The sequence below is a fragment of the Electrona antarctica genome (assembly GCF_951216825.1).
Source record: "Electrona antarctica genome assembly, contig: scaffold_402, whole genome shotgun sequence".
In the NCBI taxonomy this organism is placed as follows: domain Eukaryota; kingdom Metazoa; phylum Chordata; class Actinopteri; order Myctophiformes; family Myctophidae; genus Electrona; species Electrona antarctica.
In genome coordinates this window covers 32,501-53,154 of record NW_027637626.1, presented here as the reverse complement: position 1 = coordinate 53,154, position 20,654 = coordinate 32,501, and the positions used below count along the sequence as shown (strand labels likewise).

Sequence of the window (20,654 nt, the reverse complement as noted above, 5' to 3'; positions counted from 1 at the left end):
CATTTTGGGCGGGAACCCCTTTTGGTGTTTTAAGCATTGTTATAATTTAGCTATTTAAAAATAGCAGATCTACAAGCTCATAGCGCGCCACCGAGTGGCGCGCTACGAGCTTGTAGGTCTGCTATTTTTGAAAAATCGTGAAAAAAAAAGTTGAAAAAAATTAATGTTTTTTTTTTTTTTTTTTTTTTTTTAAATAATTTGGGGACCCCCTAAAATAATTTGGCGACCCCCCGAGGGGTCGCGACCCACGGGTTGAGAACCCCTGTCCTATAAGAGCACAGACCCGGGACATGAGACACTTAATGATGCGGCTCTGTCTCACTCTGGCTGACTGGCTCTGTCTCACTCTAACCCCCTTTCCACCGGTTGGTTCCCAATGGGAACCGCTTCAGTTCTTTTTGGTTCTCAGTCCATGAGCCAGAGCTCCAAAATTGGTGGGAAAAACTAGACCAATATTACATTGTTTATAGGATCAATACAAGTAAATTAATACATGATAACCCTTCCACAGTAGTAGCTTTTTCATATTTTCCATTATTTTGCATATTTTCCTACATAATGCCTCATTTCAATATTTAAAAATATAAAATTGGAGCTCTGGCTCATGGACTAAGAACCAAAAAGAACTGAACCATTGGGAACCAACCGGTGGCTAAGGGGCCTCAGTGTCTTATTTGTTTAGTGTTTGAACACTGTAATCATCAGGGTTCAACTCTGTCGCCCGCCTCATCCCCACATAGCTTTGTGTGATGTATAGTCCATAATTATTCTATTCATATGTAAATATGACATAATATTCCCACTGGCGTTCAACACCCAATGCATAACGAGCTCTCTGAAAGCCGTCAGAACAGTTCCGTGAAGGTTGCCATGGGAATGAATGTGTGAAGATATCGAATGCGTACATGCATGCGTAATTGCGTATGTATGTGAGTGTGTGTGTGTGTGTGTGTGTGAGTGTGTGAATGTGTGACAACATGCTTGTGAAGGATAATTATTTCAGTTCTATGGTCTGAGTGTCCTCAAACTATACTGTCTGGGTTTTGTGCGTGCGTGCGTGCGTGCGTGCGTGCGTGCGTGCGTGCGTGCGTGCGTGCGTGTGCATGCCCCACCATACACACCTGCCTGTCTTATAGTTGGTGTTGTTATTGTTTAGCTCCTTCTAGAACATCTGGAGTGTCTGGTTTCTCGCCACGAGCGCTCGCTGCGTATGACGGTGGTGAAGAGACAAGCTCCGCCGCCTTCGGGCGTGTCCAGCGAGGTGGAAGTCCTCAAGGCCCTAAAGTCCCTGTTCGAGCACCACAAGGCCCTGGACGAGAAGGTAGCGCGCGCACACACACACACACACACACACACACACACACACACACACACATACACACACACACACACACACACACACACACACACACACACACACACACACGTCACACACACATTTTTTTGTAGGCCTCCAGTTGGTAGGCTTCAAGATCAGGTACTATAGATTATAGTTATAGTCACCAATGTACACAGTTTTTAAAAGTACAAATATGTATTAAATGACTAGAAGTGAATGATCTAGCACACACACACACACACACACACACACACACACACACACACACACACACACACACACACACACACACACACACACACACTGGACGAGAAGGTAGCGCACGCACACACACACACATTACAAAGCCCTGGGCGAAAAGTGTGTGTGTGTGTGTGTGTGTGTGTGTGTGTGTGTGTGTGTGTGTGTGTGTGTGTGTGTGTGTGTGTGTGTGTGTGTGTGTGTGTGTGTGTGTGTGTGTGTGTGTGTGTGTGTGTGTACTTTCATGTCAGGTGCGGGAGAGACTCCGGGTGGCGCTGGAGAGAGTTGGCACGCTGGAAGGACAGCTAACGAACACCACGCAAGAGGTAAGACACTTAACACGTGTGCGTGCGTGCGTGCGTGCGTGCGTGCGTGCGTGCGTGCGTGCGTGCGTGCGTGCGTGCGTGCGTGCGTGCGTGCGTGCGTGCGTGCGTGAGTTGCCCCGTTTGGTCGAAGCACGTGGAAGCAACACGTTATTCCAACCAAGAACTTGTAGCTGTGAGGCGACAGCGCTACCGACTGCGCCACCGTGCGCCCTCCAATGAAAGGTGTTAACTGGCACTGCCCTCATGATTCAATTCCATTGTGATTCACCAGCTAACAATTTGATTCGATGTGATTCTACGATGCATTGCGATGCATTTCTTTTCTATATTACTGCACAACATGGCAAGTCAATACAAGCACTCAACATATTTCATTTACAATTAATGATTATATACAGGGGGGCAGGATGCATCCAAATGTAGTATTTATTATTATACTATACTTTTTTAATGTATCAACTATCAATACATTATAAAAAACAATGTTATTTATTTAATTATCTTATAATTGAATCAATTAAAAAAATCAACGTTATCACGTCAATCACGTCAGCGGCGGAAATCGACATTAGGATTGTCAATGGCAGTCAATGTTAATTGTCCAGCAGATGTCGCTATTTCACCTCCTACCGGTCGCTAGACATTTCAATCTCAGTGCGAGTCAATGAGGTTTTGGGGTGAACTTTATACTTGATTTTATTACCTTTGTAAACCTATTCATAAACACATAAACAAACAACATTTATGTTTTCAATTGCTACTGTAGCTTAACGTCTTTTTTTAATATCATTATCAGGATATGCGTTTAGTCAATTTCGGTCCCGTTATTATTTATTTTTTAATTAATGATAAAGTAAGGCTATGTTTCTAGGCTTTCTACTGGTTCTACAGAGTGAAGACCCCGCCCTCGCTGCAGTCGCAGCCAATAGCGTTCATTTCCGTTCGCATTTTTTTGGACCGGATAATATAGAAAGAAAGATGGCACGTTTGAAATCGCTGAGAAACCGGCTTCATTTACGGTCTGTGGAAACCAATGGTATACTCATGTAGTCCATATTTATTTTTTTACGGTCTATGGCTGACACTGATCATATAGGGGATGACCCCTTACTGTACTGTACTGTACTGTACTGTACTGTACTGTACTGTACTGTACTGTACTGTACTGTACTGTACTGTACTGTACTGTACTGTACTGTACTGTACTGTACTCATTAATAATCACATCCTGGCTGTCGGGCAGAAACCTTGTATCTCCATATTATTTCAACTTGTTTTTTTCCCTCCGATAAACGAACGAAAGCCCTACTTCTTGGTACAAAGAGTGGTCACACCAAAGGTAGTGAAAATCCCTGATCTACAAGCTCGTAAGTTGGCCAGAAACCTCCTATACAGACAGTATATATCTCCATTATTATTCTAACTTTTTTGTTGTTCTTTTTAGGGCTGTCAAAATAACTGAATTAACCGAGTTAATTAATTTGTGAAATTAATTTGATTAAACATTTTAACGCAATGAATGCATGGTTAGATGACCCACCCCATACATCCCATAATCCCATGCACTCTGCACTAGTCATCACACTGGTATCTGATGGCTGATAGATCCAAATGGGATGGAAAGAGAAGCGGGGGGAAAACACGTTGCATACATATGTTAAAGCGCAAATAACGTGCATTTTAAAACGGCTTTTAATATTTAATATCATATTGTCTATGTCCCTCAAAGTTATTTCTAATGGTTTGAGCACCACTCTGATATAACCAGTCCTTGTCATTTATTTCTGGACTTTGAAAGCAGTTTTAGCTGCAGTACCACAATGTCCTGAGGTGGTGGGGGTGCTGATATGCAGATTATTTAATATTTGAGTCATTATAATACTGATGCTAGATAAAACCAGGCTTGTTTCCATTCCATACCAGCTTGGAAAATCAACAATGGTGGACATTGTAAACAAAGTGGAAATGCAAATTTGGAACTGAAGACTAAAGAAGAGGAGGAATTATACAAAGTAGGGTGACATTGATGACATCACGATGAGACCAAAATCAGTTGCGCTGTTCCTGAGAGCAATTTCCATTAAAGCACCCATATGATATGAAAGCCTGATTGTTCAAAATTGGTTATTTGTGGGGATAGAAAACACATATGGGAGCCCCAAAAACACACAAGAAATTGAAAAAGTTGAATTTTATGTTATAGGTCCTTTAAATCAAATGTTGCATATATCCGTCTTCTGTAATTTATCTTTCCATTCCCACAACAATATACAGAAAAACATGGCATATTTTGGACATAGTTCAAATGGTGATTAATCACGATTAATACATTTTTAAGCTGTGATTAATCCGATTCAAATGTTTAATCGTTTGACAGCCCTAGTCATTTTGTAAACCAGCGCCCCCCTACTCGGTCACACAACAGCGGCACACGAGAGCATCAGAAGTAGCCGATCTACAAGCTGCTTGAAGATCTGCTACTTTTTTTGAACCCAAGGCTATTTTGGACATAATGAGCTTGTAGATCTGCTATTTTCGCTATTGTTTGGGGCTAAACATTTTGAGAAAGAGAAAGTGGCTAAGGCCTGTGGTCTGTCACTACTCACTATTGAACCAACTGAAGGCCTGTGGTCTGTCACTATTGAACCAACTGAAGGCCTGTGGTCTGTCACTATTGAACCAACTGAAGGCCTGTGGTCTGTCACTATTGAACCAACTGAAGGCCTGTGGTCTGTCACTATTGAACCAACTGAAGGCCTGTGGTCTGTCACTATTGAACCAACTGAAGGCCTGTGGTCTGTCACTATTGGCTAATATTTTTCTCCATTTCCCTGATTAGATTTTTTGGGGGGACGTTTCATTTTTACCCCGAAAGCGACGATGTTATTACATCACTGCTTGTGGCTGATGATGTCATCATCATGGCTTTTCATATCAATCACAGACATGGCACAACATGTGTGAGAGGTGTGTGCGTGCTTGCGTGCGCGTCTGTGCAAGCACGTGTGCTTGTGTGTGTGTGTGTGTGTGAGAGAACGAGTGAGTGAGTGATTAATTGAGGGTGTTTTTCTCTAGTGTGCGTGCGTGCGTGCGTGCGTGCGTGCGTGCGTGCGTGCGTGCGTGCGTGCGTGCGTGCGTGCGTGCGTGCGCCTTTAACACGTGTTAATCTACGCCGCAGTTGACCATGGCCAGACAGAGGAAAGATGGAGACTCGGGAGACAGAACGGACGGATCCAAACCCAACTGGAAGGTATGTCTGTCTGTCTGTCTGTCTGTCTGTCTGTCTGTCTGTCTGTCTGTCTGTCTGTCTGTCTGTCTGTCTGTCTGTCTGTCTGTCTGTCTGTGTCTGTCTGTCTGTCTGTCTGTCTGTCTGTCTGTCTGTCTGTCTGTCTGTCTGTCTGTCTGAGAAGTTCAGTGCTTTTCATCTCTTTTCATATCAAGGTCCATTATTTATTCAGCGTTTGAGCCACAGACCACCGTCTGATGACATTTATCCTCTCAGACCCAAGACTTGTTGAATAAATATTTTGTCCACAATTCCATTGATGTGGTACTATTAGGAGAGATAATTAAGCAAACGTTGATCAAAATAACAATTCTTCCACATTCTCTATTTTTGTGGACTTCTTGTAAATTACGTAGGTCTGATGCAGATATTTAACAATAATTGAACTGTTGAGAACGTAAAATGAAACCAAATGGACCCGCACGGGTCGGTTACGTTTGTTACACTCCAAGAGTTATCAAATAGATAAAAACATGCGCGCGCGCGCACACACACACACACACACACACACACACACACACACACACACACACACACACACACACACACACACACACACACACACACACACACACACTCACACACACACACGTGCAGCAGTTGAACCGGAGATAAAAGGCAGACTTTTTAATCTCCCTCACCTCTCTGCCTGATAATGATAATGCATTCCATCATGTTCTGCCTGGCGAAACAAACGCACCCACCCTCCCCCTGGTCACACACACAGACCCCTGGTCACACACACAGACCCCTGGTCACCCACACAGACCCCTGGTCACCCACACAGACCCCTGGTCACACACACAGACCCCTGCTGGTCACACACACAGACCCCTGGTCACACACAGAGACCCCTGGTCACACACACAGACCCCTGGTCACACACAGAGACCCCTGGTCACACACACAGACCCCTGGTCACACACACAGACCCCTGGTCACACACAGAGACCCCTGGTCACACACACACAGACCCCTGGTCACCCACAGAGACCCCTGGTCACCCACACAGACCCCTGGTCACACACACAGACCCCTGGTCACCCACACAGACCCCTGGTCACACACACAGACCCCTGGTCACACACACAGACCCCTGGTCACCCACACAGACCCCTGGTCACACACACAGACCCCTGGTCACCCACAGAGACCCCTGGTCACCCACACAGACCCCTGGTCACACACACAGACCCCTGGTCACACCCACACAGACCCCTGGTCACACACACAGACCCCTGGTCACACCCACACAGACCCCTGGTCACCCACACACACACAGACCCCTGGTCACACACACAGACCCCTGGTCACACACACAGACCCCTGGTCACACATTCAGACCCCTGCTGGTCACACACACAGACCCCTGGTCACACACACAGACCCCTGCTGGTCACTCACACAGACCCCTGGTCACACACAGAGACCCCTGGTCACACACACACACAGACCCCTGGTCACACACACAGAGACACCTGGTCACACACACAGACCCCTGGTCACACACACAGACCCCTGGTCACACACACAGACCCCTGGTCACACACACAGACCCCTGCTGGTCACCCACACAGACCCCTGGTCACACACACAGACCCCTGGTCACACACACAGAGACCTGGTCACACACACAGACCCCTGGTCACACACACAGAGACCTGGTCACACACACAGACCCCTGGTCACACACACAGAGACCCCTGGTCACACACACAGACCCCTGGTCACACACACAGACCCCTGTTGGTCACACACACAGACCCCTGGTCACACACACAGACCCCTGGTCACACACACAGACCCCTGGTCATCCACACAGACCCCTGGTCACACACACAGACCCCTGGTCACCCACACAGACCCCTGGTCACACACACAGACCCCTGGTCACACACACAGACCCCTGGTCACACACACAGACCCCTGCTGGTCACACACACAGACCCCTGGTCACACACACAGACCCCTGGTCATCCACACAGACCCCTGGTCACCCACACAGACCCCTGGTCACCCACACAGACCCCTGGTCAAACACACAGACCCCTGGTCACCCACACAGACCCCTGGTCACCCACACAGACCCCTGGTCACACACACAGACCCCTGGTCACACACACAGACCCCTGGTCACCCACACAGACCCCTGGTCACCCACACAGACCCCTGGTCACACACACAGACCCCTGGTCACCCACAGGGAGTAATAACCAACATGATTAAAGAGCAGTCAGCAGAAACAGTCCAGCTCTGGTAGCTCTGTCGGTAAAAAAATTAATAAATTATAAATCATTATATCAATCAATGCTTTATTTCAGACCAATGGGAGATCCATATCACAGAAGAGTAAAATACATATAAAACAGTACAAATCACACAAAGTACAGTACATTCTTTCTTTCTTTTGTATCAGTTTTTCAATGTCTAACATGCAGACAAGTCCGCCAGTGCTTCCACAATTTGGAAGAGAATCTATACGAACTGTATGCAGGGTTAGTCACAGCAGTAATGGTGTCATTATCTGACTCAGTTGCTTAAAACGTTTCTTAAAACTTCAGGGCAAGTTGAAACCCTGACACTTACAAACATAATGGCTAGCACTGGAGCTTCTTGGAGCTCGTAGCAGCAGCCTCATGCTATCATAGCACTGGAGCTTCTTGGAGCTCGTAGCAGCAGCCTCATGCTATCATAGCACTGGAGCTTCTTGGAGCTCGTAGCAGCAGCCTCATGCTATCATAGCACTGGAGCTTCTTGGAGCTCCTAGCAGCAGCCTCATGCTATCATAGCACTGGAGCTTCTTGGAGCTCCTAGCAGCAGCCTCATGCTATCATAGCACTGGAGCTTCTTGGAGCTCCTAGCAGCAGCCTCATGCTATCATAGCACTGGAGCTTCTTGGAGCTCCTAGCAGCAGCCTCATGCTATCATAGCACTGGAGCTTCTTGGAGCTCCTAGCAGCAGCCTCATGCTATCATAGCACTGGAGCTTCTTGGAGCTCCTAGCAGCAGCCTCATGCTATCATAGCACTGGAGCTTCTTGGAGCTCCTAGCAGCAGCCTCATGCTATCATAGCACTGGAGCTTCTTGGAGCTCCTAGCAGCAGCCTCATGCTATCATTATACGCCACCTTGAGTTTTCTCATGCTCTCTTGCATATACCGACACCACAAAATTTGTGGTTTCGGTATAAGCTTTTTAACGCATATTGCACATCCGTGTATACTGCTCATTTAATGAGCAGTATACACGGATGTGCAATATGCGTTAAAAAGTGTGATTTTCACAGGTACAGAACACTTGCTGAACTTGCGACACAGTGTATTTGCTTGAGCATACAGCTTTCTACGTTGTCTAAAAAATGTCCCTGTCGTCAGAGAGGTCATCTGTAATAACATGTCCCAGGTACACATACTCATTACACACACTGAGAATATTACCAGCAAGATAGAAGTCTGGGAAGGTTGATTGCCTGCATGTCTTCTCTGGTTCCGACAATCATAATCTTACTCTTTTTAGCATTATATATAATATCAAAATCACGCTTCATCTCTGGGTCCCTGCATGGCCTGAGAAACATTCAACACGTGATATATTTCACAGTCCACGTGTCCGTCTGTCCGTCCCTCCGTCTGTCCGTCCCTCCGTCCCGTACAGAGACTGCCCAACGGCTCCATCGACGCCCACGACGACGGTGGCGTTGGCCGGGCGGGGGCGGAGCTCCAGGAGCTGCTGGACCGGACCAATCAGGAACTGGTGCAGAGCCGCGAGCGCTCGGCCGCTGTGTGCGCCCACGTGGCCGAGCTGGAGGCGGAGCTGGCCAACGCACGGCGCGAGCTGATTCGCAGCGAGGATCTGTTACTCAAACAGCAGCGTGAGCAGAGAGAGGTGAGATGTACACTGAGAGGGGGAGAGAGAGAGAGAGAGAGAGAGAGAGAGAGAGAGAGAGAGCTGAAAGAGAGAGAGAGAGAGAGAGAGAGAGAGAGAGAGAGAGAGAGAGCTGAGAGTACACTGAGAGGGGGAGAGAGAGAGAGAGAGAGAGAGAGAGAGAGCTGAGAGTACACTGAGAGGGGGAGAGAGAGAGAGAGAGAGAGAGAGAGAGAGAGAGCTGAGAGTACACTGAGAGGGGGAGAGAGAGAGAGAGAGAGAGAGAGAGAGAGAGCCACACCTTAATTGATAAACAGGTAAACCAAAACAATAAGAAAATGTATGCCTGCTTTGTCACCCTGGGCAAGACCTACGCTGAAAAGACTATCAGCGGAAGTTGCGGGATTTTAGCGGAAGTATTGCCCAAGGAAATGACGTTGATGCTTTACAAATCAGTTTACATTCTCCGCGAATGAAACAAGTGTTGTGATTGGTCGGGAAAATATCGTATCCGGGGGAAATACATCTGACTGATGTTCCGGAGGATACATCCGCCCGATAGCTTCTCTGCCTTACGTTGTGACCAGGCTCTTCTTTTTGCAGAAAAGTAAGCCTGGGACCGAGGCTACTGCTTTGTTGATTTTAAAAAGGCATTTGATTAAATCTGGCACGAGGGATTATTTTATAAATTATTGGAAAGTGGTGTTGGGGTGAAAACATATGAAATAATTAAATCAATTGCACTAAATGTGCAATAAAAATTGGAAACAAACAAACATCATACTTCACTCAAGGGCGTGGAGTGACCCAGGGCAACCCAATCTCTCCAACCCTCTTCAACATTTATGTTAATGAATTGGCCAAATTATTAGAACAGTCTACTGCTCCTGGTGTCACTCTACATGACTCAGATTCCTCCTCTATGCAGATGACCTGGTTCTGCTGTCACCAACAGAAGAGGGTCTACAGCAGAACCTGGCTCTGCTTGAAACATGTTGTCGGTCCTGGGCCCTGACAATTAACCCTGACAAAACCAAAGTAGTAATATTCCAACAAAGGTCCACGAGTCGAAAGTACAACTTCACCCTAAGGAACAACAAACATCTAGCAAACCAACAATTATACATACCTAGGGCTGAAGATCAGTTCCACAGGAAAGTTTAACTTGGCTACTAATGAACTGAAAGAGAAAGCAAGGAGAGCTTTCTATGCCATCAAAAAGTCAACACATGTTGACATCCAAATTAGGACCTGGCTCAAAATATTCCAATCAGTGATCCTGCATGCAGAGGTTTGTAAGAGAATCGTCCGGGTCCAGAGGAAGACTCCTAACAATGCATGCAGAGCAGAATTAGGCCAATACCCTCTAATTATCAACATTGAAAAACACCTAAAACTGAGTGACCCCAAATCCTATCATTATAAAGCACTCAAAAGCCAAGAGATGAACATAGAGAAGAGTCCCCTCCGTCAGCTGGTCCTGACGCTTAACAAACCATCAGCCAACAATAACCAGCCTCAGGACAGCGACATCATTCCACAACAAATCCGACCCAACCAAATTATTAATCAACAGAAACAAAAATATGAAAACTATTGGCTTGAAACAACATAAACCCAAAGTAAATTTAATTGCTATCTGGCCCTAAATAGACAATACACCGTGGCAGAATATTTGAGCACGGTGACTGATAACAAAGTCAGAAAAACCTTAACAATGTACAGACTCAGGGGCTGCCTTCACGAGGACGTCGCGGGCTGTTCCCCGCCTAAGTTTTGTGAACGATATAAAACTTTACTGCGTCTACATTGCGGTTATGTTAATTATGTACGACGTCCACTCGAGACCGGTAAACTGCTTCGTTTTCAAGATAAAGATGCAGTACACATGGCTGGCCTGTAGATGGCCACAAAAAAAGAAAAAGCTTATTCTAAAGGCTATATGAAAGCGTTGGTATTTCACACAGGTGTTGCCAAATAACTCATTATCTTGATCAGATGCGCATATGCGTCATATCAATTTAATGAGCAGAGCAGTGCTGCTTCTCTCTCTGAGTCTGCACACACTGACTGACCAGCTAAAGTGTATGCCTACTAAACCATAATATATGACAAACCTTGGATTAATTCTTCTGAAAACAGCAGCAAGCACAAAGTAAGTGTGAGAGAGAGAGAGAGAGAGAGAGAGAGAGAGAGTGTGAGAGAGAGAGAGAGAGAGAGAGAGCGAGAGAGAGCGCGCCCCTTCTATTTTTTAACACGCAGCATCTCTCTCTCTCTCTCTCTCTCTCTCTCTGTGACTGTGACTGCGACGCGGTCAATAATATATAGCATAAATAATAGGCCAAATATAACACTTTCCCTCTATCTGTGATCAGCTCCTCACACACAACTCCTCTCTCGTGCATGCCTGCTCAATCTCAACAACGGTTTGCATGCGTGCGGGCTGCAGATCGGCTATTTTTGGAGAAGAGATTTATAGACATTATGTGCAAATATAAAATAGCTGTGATACTTATATGTAAGTGGTTATGGTGAAATAAACCATTAACACTGGTTAGTTTGGAGGGGCGAGGGGACTATGACATCACCGTTTCAGCAAATTAGGCGGCATTCGCTGTACACACGGAGACGTGAAAGTCGCGTCTCCAAACTTTCCCACTCTGGAAGGTAGTTTCAAAATTAGCCGTTAAAGTCCCCCAAAACGCCGTCTCCGTGTGACAAAAAGGGTAGATCGGCTAATTACTTGCCCCAGAAACACCGAATACGTCCTCGTCTGTACAGGCCCTCAGTGAGCACAGCCTGGCCATCGAGAAAGGCCGATATAGACAAACCTGGCTGCCCAGAGAGGACAGGCTGTGTTCTCACTGTAGTCAAGGAGTGGTGGAGACAGAGCTCCACTTCTTGACTGCATGTGACAAATATGAACACATTAGAGAAGAATACTACCTTAAAAATAATAATAACAAATAACAAAAACAAGGATACAGTTTGACTCTATCCAGGCAATCCCCTACTTATTAGGTGAAAAAGCTGAAGGTTCCAGGTTGGCAGAAAAATATGTATCAGCCTGCCACAAAATGAGGGACAACGGGTGAACACTATAAGTCTACTACAATTAATAGATCAATGTCATTTTTCTTATGTTTTTCCTTGTCTTGTTCATATTATTTGTTCTGATTCTGAATATGTATAATTTATTATTTTGTTTCATACACTGTATGTAATGCTTTGGCAATATAAGAATGCTTGTCATGCCAATAAAGTATATTTGAATTTGAGAGAGAGAGAGAGAGAGAGAGAGGAGAGAGAGAGAGAGAGAGAGAGAGAGAGAGAGAGATAGGGCTGAGAGTACACTGAGAGGGAACAAAGAAACCTCTTATCAGCATATTCTAACTTTGTGTGTTTTTTTGTAAATTATCGTCCTACTTGTATTAATACATACTATTTTTGAGAAATCGTGAATATGTGGCGCAGATTTGGACGTTTTTAACTCAAATCTTTGCTTCTGGGTGGTCCCTGGAACAACATATTTTGAGATGGGGGTCGGAGGCCAATTACATATAATTTGTGGGGTCCTTGACATGAAATATTGAGCACCACTGATACAGAAACATAGGTATTTCAGAAACCTTTTTTTTCTCAACATCAGGCCTAAATGGGTTAATCATTTTGTCTTAAATCAACGCCCGCTTGATCATAGTACAGCATCTTACAATAAGCATCAAAAATCTATGTTGCTTGTTTACATTTCATTTAGTCATTAAAACATTACGGAACTTATACCTGAATGATTGAGTCAATGTTGACCAAACTTCACAGTGCAAGTCATGGAAGTCTGGATTCCGTTTGTGAATCAATATTTCTTTCCCCCCGGGGGCTTTTTGGCCAGACTTTTCATATCGACCTCGCAGGCTTTGAAATGCATTAAAACGCAGTCATAACGTAACGTGATACACAGTGTGTTGGATTACCTTATCTCAAGCAGGTTTTCAAGTCTCTGGAAGTAGATTTTCATACCTCACGGAAATGAACGGAACGCAGTGTCCTTCCTCCAAAATAAAAAAAGAAACCTTCCAAGCAAATTTGGAAGATTATCGGTCCAGTATTGTCTAGTATGTCGAGTGCTGTATAGGTACGATGTACTTACCCTGAGTGTTTCCATGTCTTGATAGGATCCTACTTTATAACTTTATACTTCTACTCCAGTACAGGCAAATTATGTGCTTTATGTTCCATTACCAATTATCTGAAAGCTTCGAGCTTGTAGATCTGTAAAGTCTAATGATATTTAGTCAACTAAAACTAGACTAAAACTAAAACGTCTCAGATGACTAAAATATGACTAAAACTAAATGGACTATCATTCAAAAGACTGTGACTAAAACTATATCAGAATTTGCTGTCAAAATCAATACTGACCGGCTCATCAGAACATGCCCAGGTGTGTTAGGACTTAGGACTCTTACTATTGTCCTGTGGTCAGGTGTAGGTTTCTATTGTCCTGTGGTCAGGTGTAGGACTCTATTGTCCTGTGGTCAGGTGTGTGTGTGTGTGTGTGTGTGTGTGTGTGTGTGTGTGTGTGTGTGTGTGTGGGGGGGGGGGATGACCAGGTGTGTGTGTGTGTGTGGACTCTTCAGAGCATGATCAGGTGTGTGTGTGTGGACTCTTCAGAGCATGACCAGGTGTGTGTGTGTGTGTGTGGACTCTTCAGAGCATGACCAGGTGTGTGTGTGTGGACTCTTCAGAGCATGACCAGGTGTGTGTGTGGACTCTTCAGAGCATGACCAGGTGTGTGTGTGTGGACTCTTCAGAGCATGACCAGGTGTGTGTGTGTGTGTGTGTGTGTGGACTCTTCAGAGCATGACCAGGTGTGTGTGTGGACTCTTCAGAGCATGACCAGGTGTGTGTGTGTGTGTGTGTGTGGACTCTTCAGAGCATGACCAGGTGTGTGTGTGGACTCTTCAGAGCATGACCAGGTGTGTGTGTGGACTCTTCAGAACATGACCAGGTGTGTGTGTGGACTCTTCAGAGCATGACCAGGTGTGTGTGTGTGTGTGTGGACTCTTCAGAGCATGACCAGGTGTGTGTGTGGACTCTTCAGAGCATGACCAGGTGTGTGTGTGTGTGTGTGTGGACTCTTCAGAGCATGACCAGGTGTGTGTCTGTGGACTCTTCAGAGCATGACCAGGTGTGTGTGTGTGTGTGTGTGTGTGTGTGTGTGTGTGTGTGTGTGTGTGTGTGTGTGTGTGTGTGTGTGTGTGTGTGTGTGTGTGTGTGTGTGTGTGTGTGTGTGTGTGTGTGTGTGTGGACTCTTCAGAGCATGACCAGGTGTGTGTGTGGACTCTTCAGAGCATGACCAGGTGTGTGTGTGTGTGTGTGTGTGTGTGTGTGTGTGTGTGTGTGTGGACTCTTCAGAGCATGACCAGGTGTGTGTGTGGACTCTTCAGAGCATGACCAGGTGTGTGTGTGTGTGTGTGTGTGTGTGTGTGTGTGTGTGGACTCTTCAGAGCATGACCAGGTGTGTGTGTGGACTCTTCAGAGCATGACCAGGTGTGTGTGTGTGTGTGTGTGTGTGTGTGTGTGTGTGTGTGTGTGTGTGTGTGTGTGTGTGTGTGTGTGTGTGTGTGTGTGTGTGTGTGTGTGTGTGTGTGTGTAGACTCTTCAGAGCATGACCAGGTGTGTGTGTGTGTGTGTGTGTGTGTGTGTGTGTGTGTGTGTGTGTAGACTCTTCAGAGCATGACCAGGTGTGTGTGTGTGGACTCTTCAGAGCATGACCAGGTGTGTGTGTGTGGACTCTTCAGAGCATGACCAGGTGTGTGTGTGGACTCTTCAGAACATGACCAGGTGTGTGTGTGTGTGTGGACTCTTCAGAGCATCACCAGGTGTGTGTGTGGACTCTTCAGAACATGACCAGGTGTGTGTGTGGACTCTTCAGAGCATGACCAGGTGTGTGTGTGTGGACTCTTACTATTCCCCTGTGGGTCAGGGCGTGGCGCAGAGGGAGGACATGGAGGAGAGGATCACGACGTTAGAGAAACGCTACCTGGCGGCACAGCGGGAGACCACGCACATCCACGACCTCAACGACAAGCTGGAGAACCAGCTGGCCACCAAGGACTCCCTGCACCGACAGGTAGGGGGCGCAGTGGCGCACGCAACGCAACGCACACACGCAACAGGGACGTGCACACCGACCCCCCCTTTCCACCTGTTGGTTCCCATTGGGAACCGGTTCAGTTCTTTTTGGTTCTTAAAGGTATATTCAGTGATTTGACTTAATTCAAATATCACTTATTTTTTCTTTTTTTCTGGATAATCCTCCCTACTATAGAGTTCCTCCCGGCCCTCAGTGAGCCCCTGGGGTCAAAAAACCCTAGTTTCAGTTTTTGTGGCGGGTGGCAAAGCCTTCATCCAATCAGGATGAGAGGGGCCTTCCTCCAATCATGATCGAGTGGGGGCGGGCCTTGGTGCACATGCTGTTGGCCTGTTGCACTTCCCCCCACTGTAGAGTGTGCATGTGCACATTTTGTTACCGGGGCAGACTGGGTGGTTTTCCAAATCACCCAAATCACTGAATGCTCCTTTAAATTGGTGGGAAAAACTAGACCTAATATTAAATATGAAATTGTTTATATGATCAATACAAGTAAATTAATACATGACAACCCTTACACAGTATAGTAGCTTTTTCATATTTCCGATTATTTTGCATATTTTCCTACATAATGCCTCATTTGCATATTTGAAAATGTAAAATGTGTAACACAATAAATCATTGTCTTCGTGTAAGTACTCAATTGGGGAGGTTTCATGATGATAACAATCTAATATAGGTATGGTTTTGCACACTCATTCATACTGTAATTAACGTTGCAACTTTGGAGCTCTGGCTCATGGACTAAGAACCAAAACGAACTGAACCGGTTCACATTGGGAACCAACTGGTGGAAAAGGGGCCACATAGACATCAAAGGGGGCTTGAGCCCCTGCCCTTTTACCCGTCTGTAAAACAACCAGACCATGAATGCAGCATTTACTATACGGTGCCATTCCGGAAGGCAGCATTCAGGAGAATTGTTTTTTGACGTCTCCTGAACTTGGAACGCAACATTTTGCGTTAAACAAATTTGTTTAGAAATCCATGTCGGTATACTGCATCTCCAGTAGATAAAGAATGCTGGGTTGTGACCCGAAAATAGCTGATCTACAAGCTCTCAACGCGTTGCAGCATGACGCGTTGTGAGCTTGTAGATCAGCTATTTTTGTCCACAGGATTTCAGCCCCTGCCTCTGTAACACTCTGCACGTCCCTGACACGCAACGTACGCAACGCCCATAATGCATGCATGCACGCAACGTACGCAACGCCCATAATGCATGCATGTACGCAACGTACGCAACGCCCATAATGCATGCATGCACGCAACGTACGCAACGCCCATAATGCATGCATGCACGCAACGTACGCAACGCCCATAATGCATGCATGCACGCAACGTACGCAACGCCCATAATGCATGCATGCACGCAACGTACGCAACGCCCATAATGCATGCATGCACGCAACGTACGCAACGCCCATAATGCATGCATGCACGCAACGTACGCAACGCCCATAATGCATGCATGCACGCAACGCAAGCACCCACGCACAACTCTGACCCACAGACAAACAGATAAACTGATATGATAATACATTCTGATTATGACATTAACCCATTCAAACTGGGAAAGCATCTGTTGTCATTTTACCTTTTTGCGTTGGCTATCGAAAAAAGAATAGCAGATGTACAAGCTCACATCGCAGTCACTTTGTGAATTTTTTTTGGAATGTCTTCGATTTAGGAGGCATTATTTTGTATAATCTTAAAGGGCTAATACTGTGTGAGGACGGGGAGCAGAATTATATCGTGTGTGGACATTCCACTTTTTTCTTCATCTAATACTGTGTGGGGCGCATAGAGTTCCATATGCTACTTCCGCATGTATCTTGATTTTGTGATAACCTGCATGAACGCGCCTGAATCAATTCATGAACCACCATGGGTGACCGGGCCTTCTGCTCGGTCGCCCCCGAACTGTGGAACGCTCTCCCCGCCCACCTGAGAGCCCCACAGTCGGTTGACACTTTTAAGAGAGGACTAAAAACTTTCCTTTTTACCAAAGCATTTTTATAGCCTTACCCTTATGTTTTAAAATGTTCCTTATGTTTTAAATGTTCCTGTTTTATTAGATGTTTTTAATGGTGTGTTGTTTCTTCTGCTTTCATTTTGCTGTAGCACTTTGAGATTCCATGGAATGTAAAGTGCGTTATAAATAAAATCCATTATTATTATTATTATTATTATGAACGAGCGATCCGTGTTACACCCTATAGATGTTGCTGCGTGCTCTTTTGCTCATACATGTGTTTGGCCAGCAGGGCAAACAGTTCACAGTTATATAATGTCACCGTATAAAAATACACAGAGATAGAGTGTATGTTCAGCACATAATATTCTTTACTGTATACATGGACTATATCTTTAGCCATTATTCCGCTGTCTGTCTGTCAGTCAGTCTAAATACAGTACAGAACCTATATGTACTTTTTTTGGTCTTTCTGTCTGTCTGTCTATTTATTCAGAAAGACATGCATAATGTATAGACACCATACTGTGGAGAGAGAGAGAGAGAGAGAGAGAGAGAGAGAGAGAGAGTTCATGTACAGTTCAGGGTGAAACTGAGTTCAGTGTCACATATGGGAAGTCACGGTAAACACATCGTCCAGTTTTATCTGCGGCACTTCCATTTGTATCCTCCTCTTACTGCGTGTTTGTTTGTGTGTGTGCATGCGTGCGTGCGTGCGTGCGTGCGTGCGTGCGTGCGTGCGTGCGTGCGTGCGTGCGTGCGTGCGTCCTCAGAGTGAAGAGAAGGTGCGTCAGCTCCAGGAGCTGTTGGAGATGGCGGAGCAGAGACTGGCACAGACCATGAGGAAGGCCGAGACTCTGCCCGAGGTGGAGGCCGAGCTGGCACAGAGGGTGGCAGCACTGTCCAAGGTAAATGGGAAATGGTGCATTTATATAGCGCCTTTATCCAAGGCGCTTTACAGATGTTGTGCATTACATTCACCCATTCACACACCGATGACGGAGGAAACCATGCAAGGCACCAACCTGCACATCGGGAGCAATTTGGGGTTCAGAGTCTTGCTCAAGGACACTTCGACACTAACTCTGGGGGAGCCCGGGTTCGAACTGGGAACCTTGTGGTTCCCATCCGTCCACTCTACCCCTGAGCCACCACTGTAGCTGGCGGTGGCAGCAAGGTCCAAGGTAACTGGCACAGACAGAGAAAGCACTGTCCAAGGTAACTGGCACAGAGGGTGGCAGCACTGTTCAAGGTAACTGGCACAGCGGGTGGCAGCACTATCCAAGGTAACTGGCACAGAGGGTGGCAGCACTGTCCAAGGTAACTGGCACAGAGGGTGGCAGCACTGTCCAAGGTAACTGGCTCAGAGGGTGGCAGCACTATCCAAGGTAACTGCATGGCACAGAGGGTGGCAGCACTGTCCAAGGTAACTGGCACAGCGGGTGGCAGCACTGCCCAAAGTAACTGCATGGCTCAGAGGGTGGCAGCACTGTCCAAGGTAACTGGCACAGCGGGTGGCAGCACTGCCCAAAGTAACTGGCACAGAGGGTGGCAGCACTGTCCAAAGTAACTGCATGGCTCAGAGGGTGGCAGCACTGTCCAAGGTAACTGGCACAGAGGGTGGCAGCACTGCCCAAAGTAACTGCATGGCACAGAGGGTGGCAGCACTGTCCAAGGTAACTGGCTCAGAGGGTGGCAGCACTGTCCAAAGGTTCCCACTCTGAAGGAGAGCCCCCAAATCACCTATTCATCAAATCACATGTATTTACATTATAGCACATTTAAAAACTGTACACCGGATCCGGCGTATTACCACTCGTGGGTGTGGAGCATAATGAATTATGCTAATATCTGGGAGACTCCCGCAACTCTCTCTCTCTCTCTCTCTCTCTATATATATATATATATATATATATATATATATATATATATATATATAAATTATAAACACACACACACACACACACACACACACACACACACACATATATATATACATTTTATCTTAATCCCAGGGCTTTGGTGTATAGCATTCTAAATTAAAACTGCTAATTAAAGTAGCATTATGTGTAAATGAAGCTAAGCTTAGCGCAGAGAGATCAGCTGCTGTTTTATTTCACAGCAGCTTTTATTCCAAGGTTGATGATGATGAGTGTAGGCTAGCTGCTGCCAACACCAGCACGCTATTTAAAGAGTGCGTGCGTGCGTGCGTGCGTGCGGTGCGTGCGTGCGTGCGTGCGTGCGTGCGTGCGTGCGGTGCGTGCGTGCGGTGCGTGCGTGCGTGCGTGCGGTGCGGTGCGTGCGTGCGTGCGTGCGTGCGTGCGTGCGTGCGTGCGTGCGTGCGTGCGTGCGTGCGGTGCGTGCGTGCGTGCGTGCGTGCGTGCGTGCGTGCGTGCGTGCGTGCGTGCGGGTGTTTCTGGAAGAAATAATGCACTCCACACGAGGTAATTATTTCTTGATAAGTGGCTCATCATGGATTATTCATATACTGTATGTTTTCAACCATTTTCGTAACGAGGTCCATTATTTATTTGGTGTTTGAGCCACGATGACATTTAGCCTCTCAGAAGGACCACTGGTGACATTTAGCCTCTCAGACCCATTTGAGCCACGGACCACTGGTGACATTTAGCCTCTCAGACCCAAGACTTAGAATATGTTGTTGTCGTCGACGTTGGATAAGATTTTTTTGTCCACAATTCCATGATGTATTGATGTTGGTACCATTAGCAAAGATAACGGGCAAACATTGATCAAAATAACAATTCTTCTACCTCCTCTGATATATTCTGTGCAGATTCTTGTCAATTATAACAATAATGTAACTCTTAAGAGCGTAAAATGAAACCATTTGGTTTCCTTTTACCCACTCATGAGTTGAGGGTCTAATAAGGGTCCACTTGGTTGACTCGTCCCTGAAGGACCACTGGTTGAAAGCGTATATACCGGTATGCGTCACACAACGCCCTTTTATATTTACATTTCCTATAAAATAATGTTATTTCAGAAGATTAAAAAAGAATCATGTATTTTTATTATTTCAGAAGATTAAAAAAGAATCGTGTATTTTTATTTTTAACAGTCAATCAATCAATAGAATGAAGCTACAAGTTGCTGACAGTGTAAAATGTCTCCCCCCGCAGGCGGAGGAGCGCCATGGCAACGTGGAGGAGAGACTCAGACAGCTGGAGTCACAGCTGGAGGAGAAGAACCAGGAACTGGGAAGGGTGTGTGTGTGTGCGTGTGTGCGTGTGTGTGTGTGTGTGTGTGTGTGTGTGTGTGTGTGTGTGTGTGTGTGTGTGTGTGTGTGTGTGTGTGTGTGTGTGTGCGCGTGTGTGTGGGCCTGCAGGTTCTCCCTGACCTCTCTAGTGTGTGTGTGTGTGTGTGTGTGTGTGTGTGTGTGTGTGTGTGTGTGTGTGTGTGTGTGTGTGTGTGTGTGTGTGTGTGTGTGTGTGTGTGTGCGTGCGTGTGC

The 20,654-nt window shown here is 46.1% G+C and overlaps 1 protein-coding gene across 1 annotated transcript in view; it reads left to right on the top strand.

Moving 5' to 3' along the window:
- Positions 1 to 1,195: 1,195 nt before the first annotated feature.
- Positions 1,196 to 20,654, top strand: part of ppfia4 (PTPRF interacting protein alpha 4) — a gene marked incomplete at its 3' end in the record, with an annotated part of 50,958 nt that continues 31,499 nt past the window's right edge. Inside the window, exons 1-7 of the mRNA XM_079531626.1 lie at positions 1,196 to 1,321; positions 1,831 to 1,905; positions 5,084 to 5,155; positions 8,844 to 9,074; positions 15,040 to 15,186; positions 17,956 to 18,090; positions 20,326 to 20,409. Of these exons, the coding sequence (XP_079387752.1) occupies positions 1,211 to 1,321; positions 1,831 to 1,905; positions 5,084 to 5,155; positions 8,844 to 9,074; positions 15,040 to 15,186; positions 17,956 to 18,090; positions 20,326 to 20,409 (855 nt within the window). The remainder of the gene's footprint in view (positions 1,322 to 1,830; positions 1,906 to 5,083; positions 5,156 to 8,843; positions 9,075 to 15,039; positions 15,187 to 17,955; positions 18,091 to 20,325; positions 20,410 to 20,654) is intronic.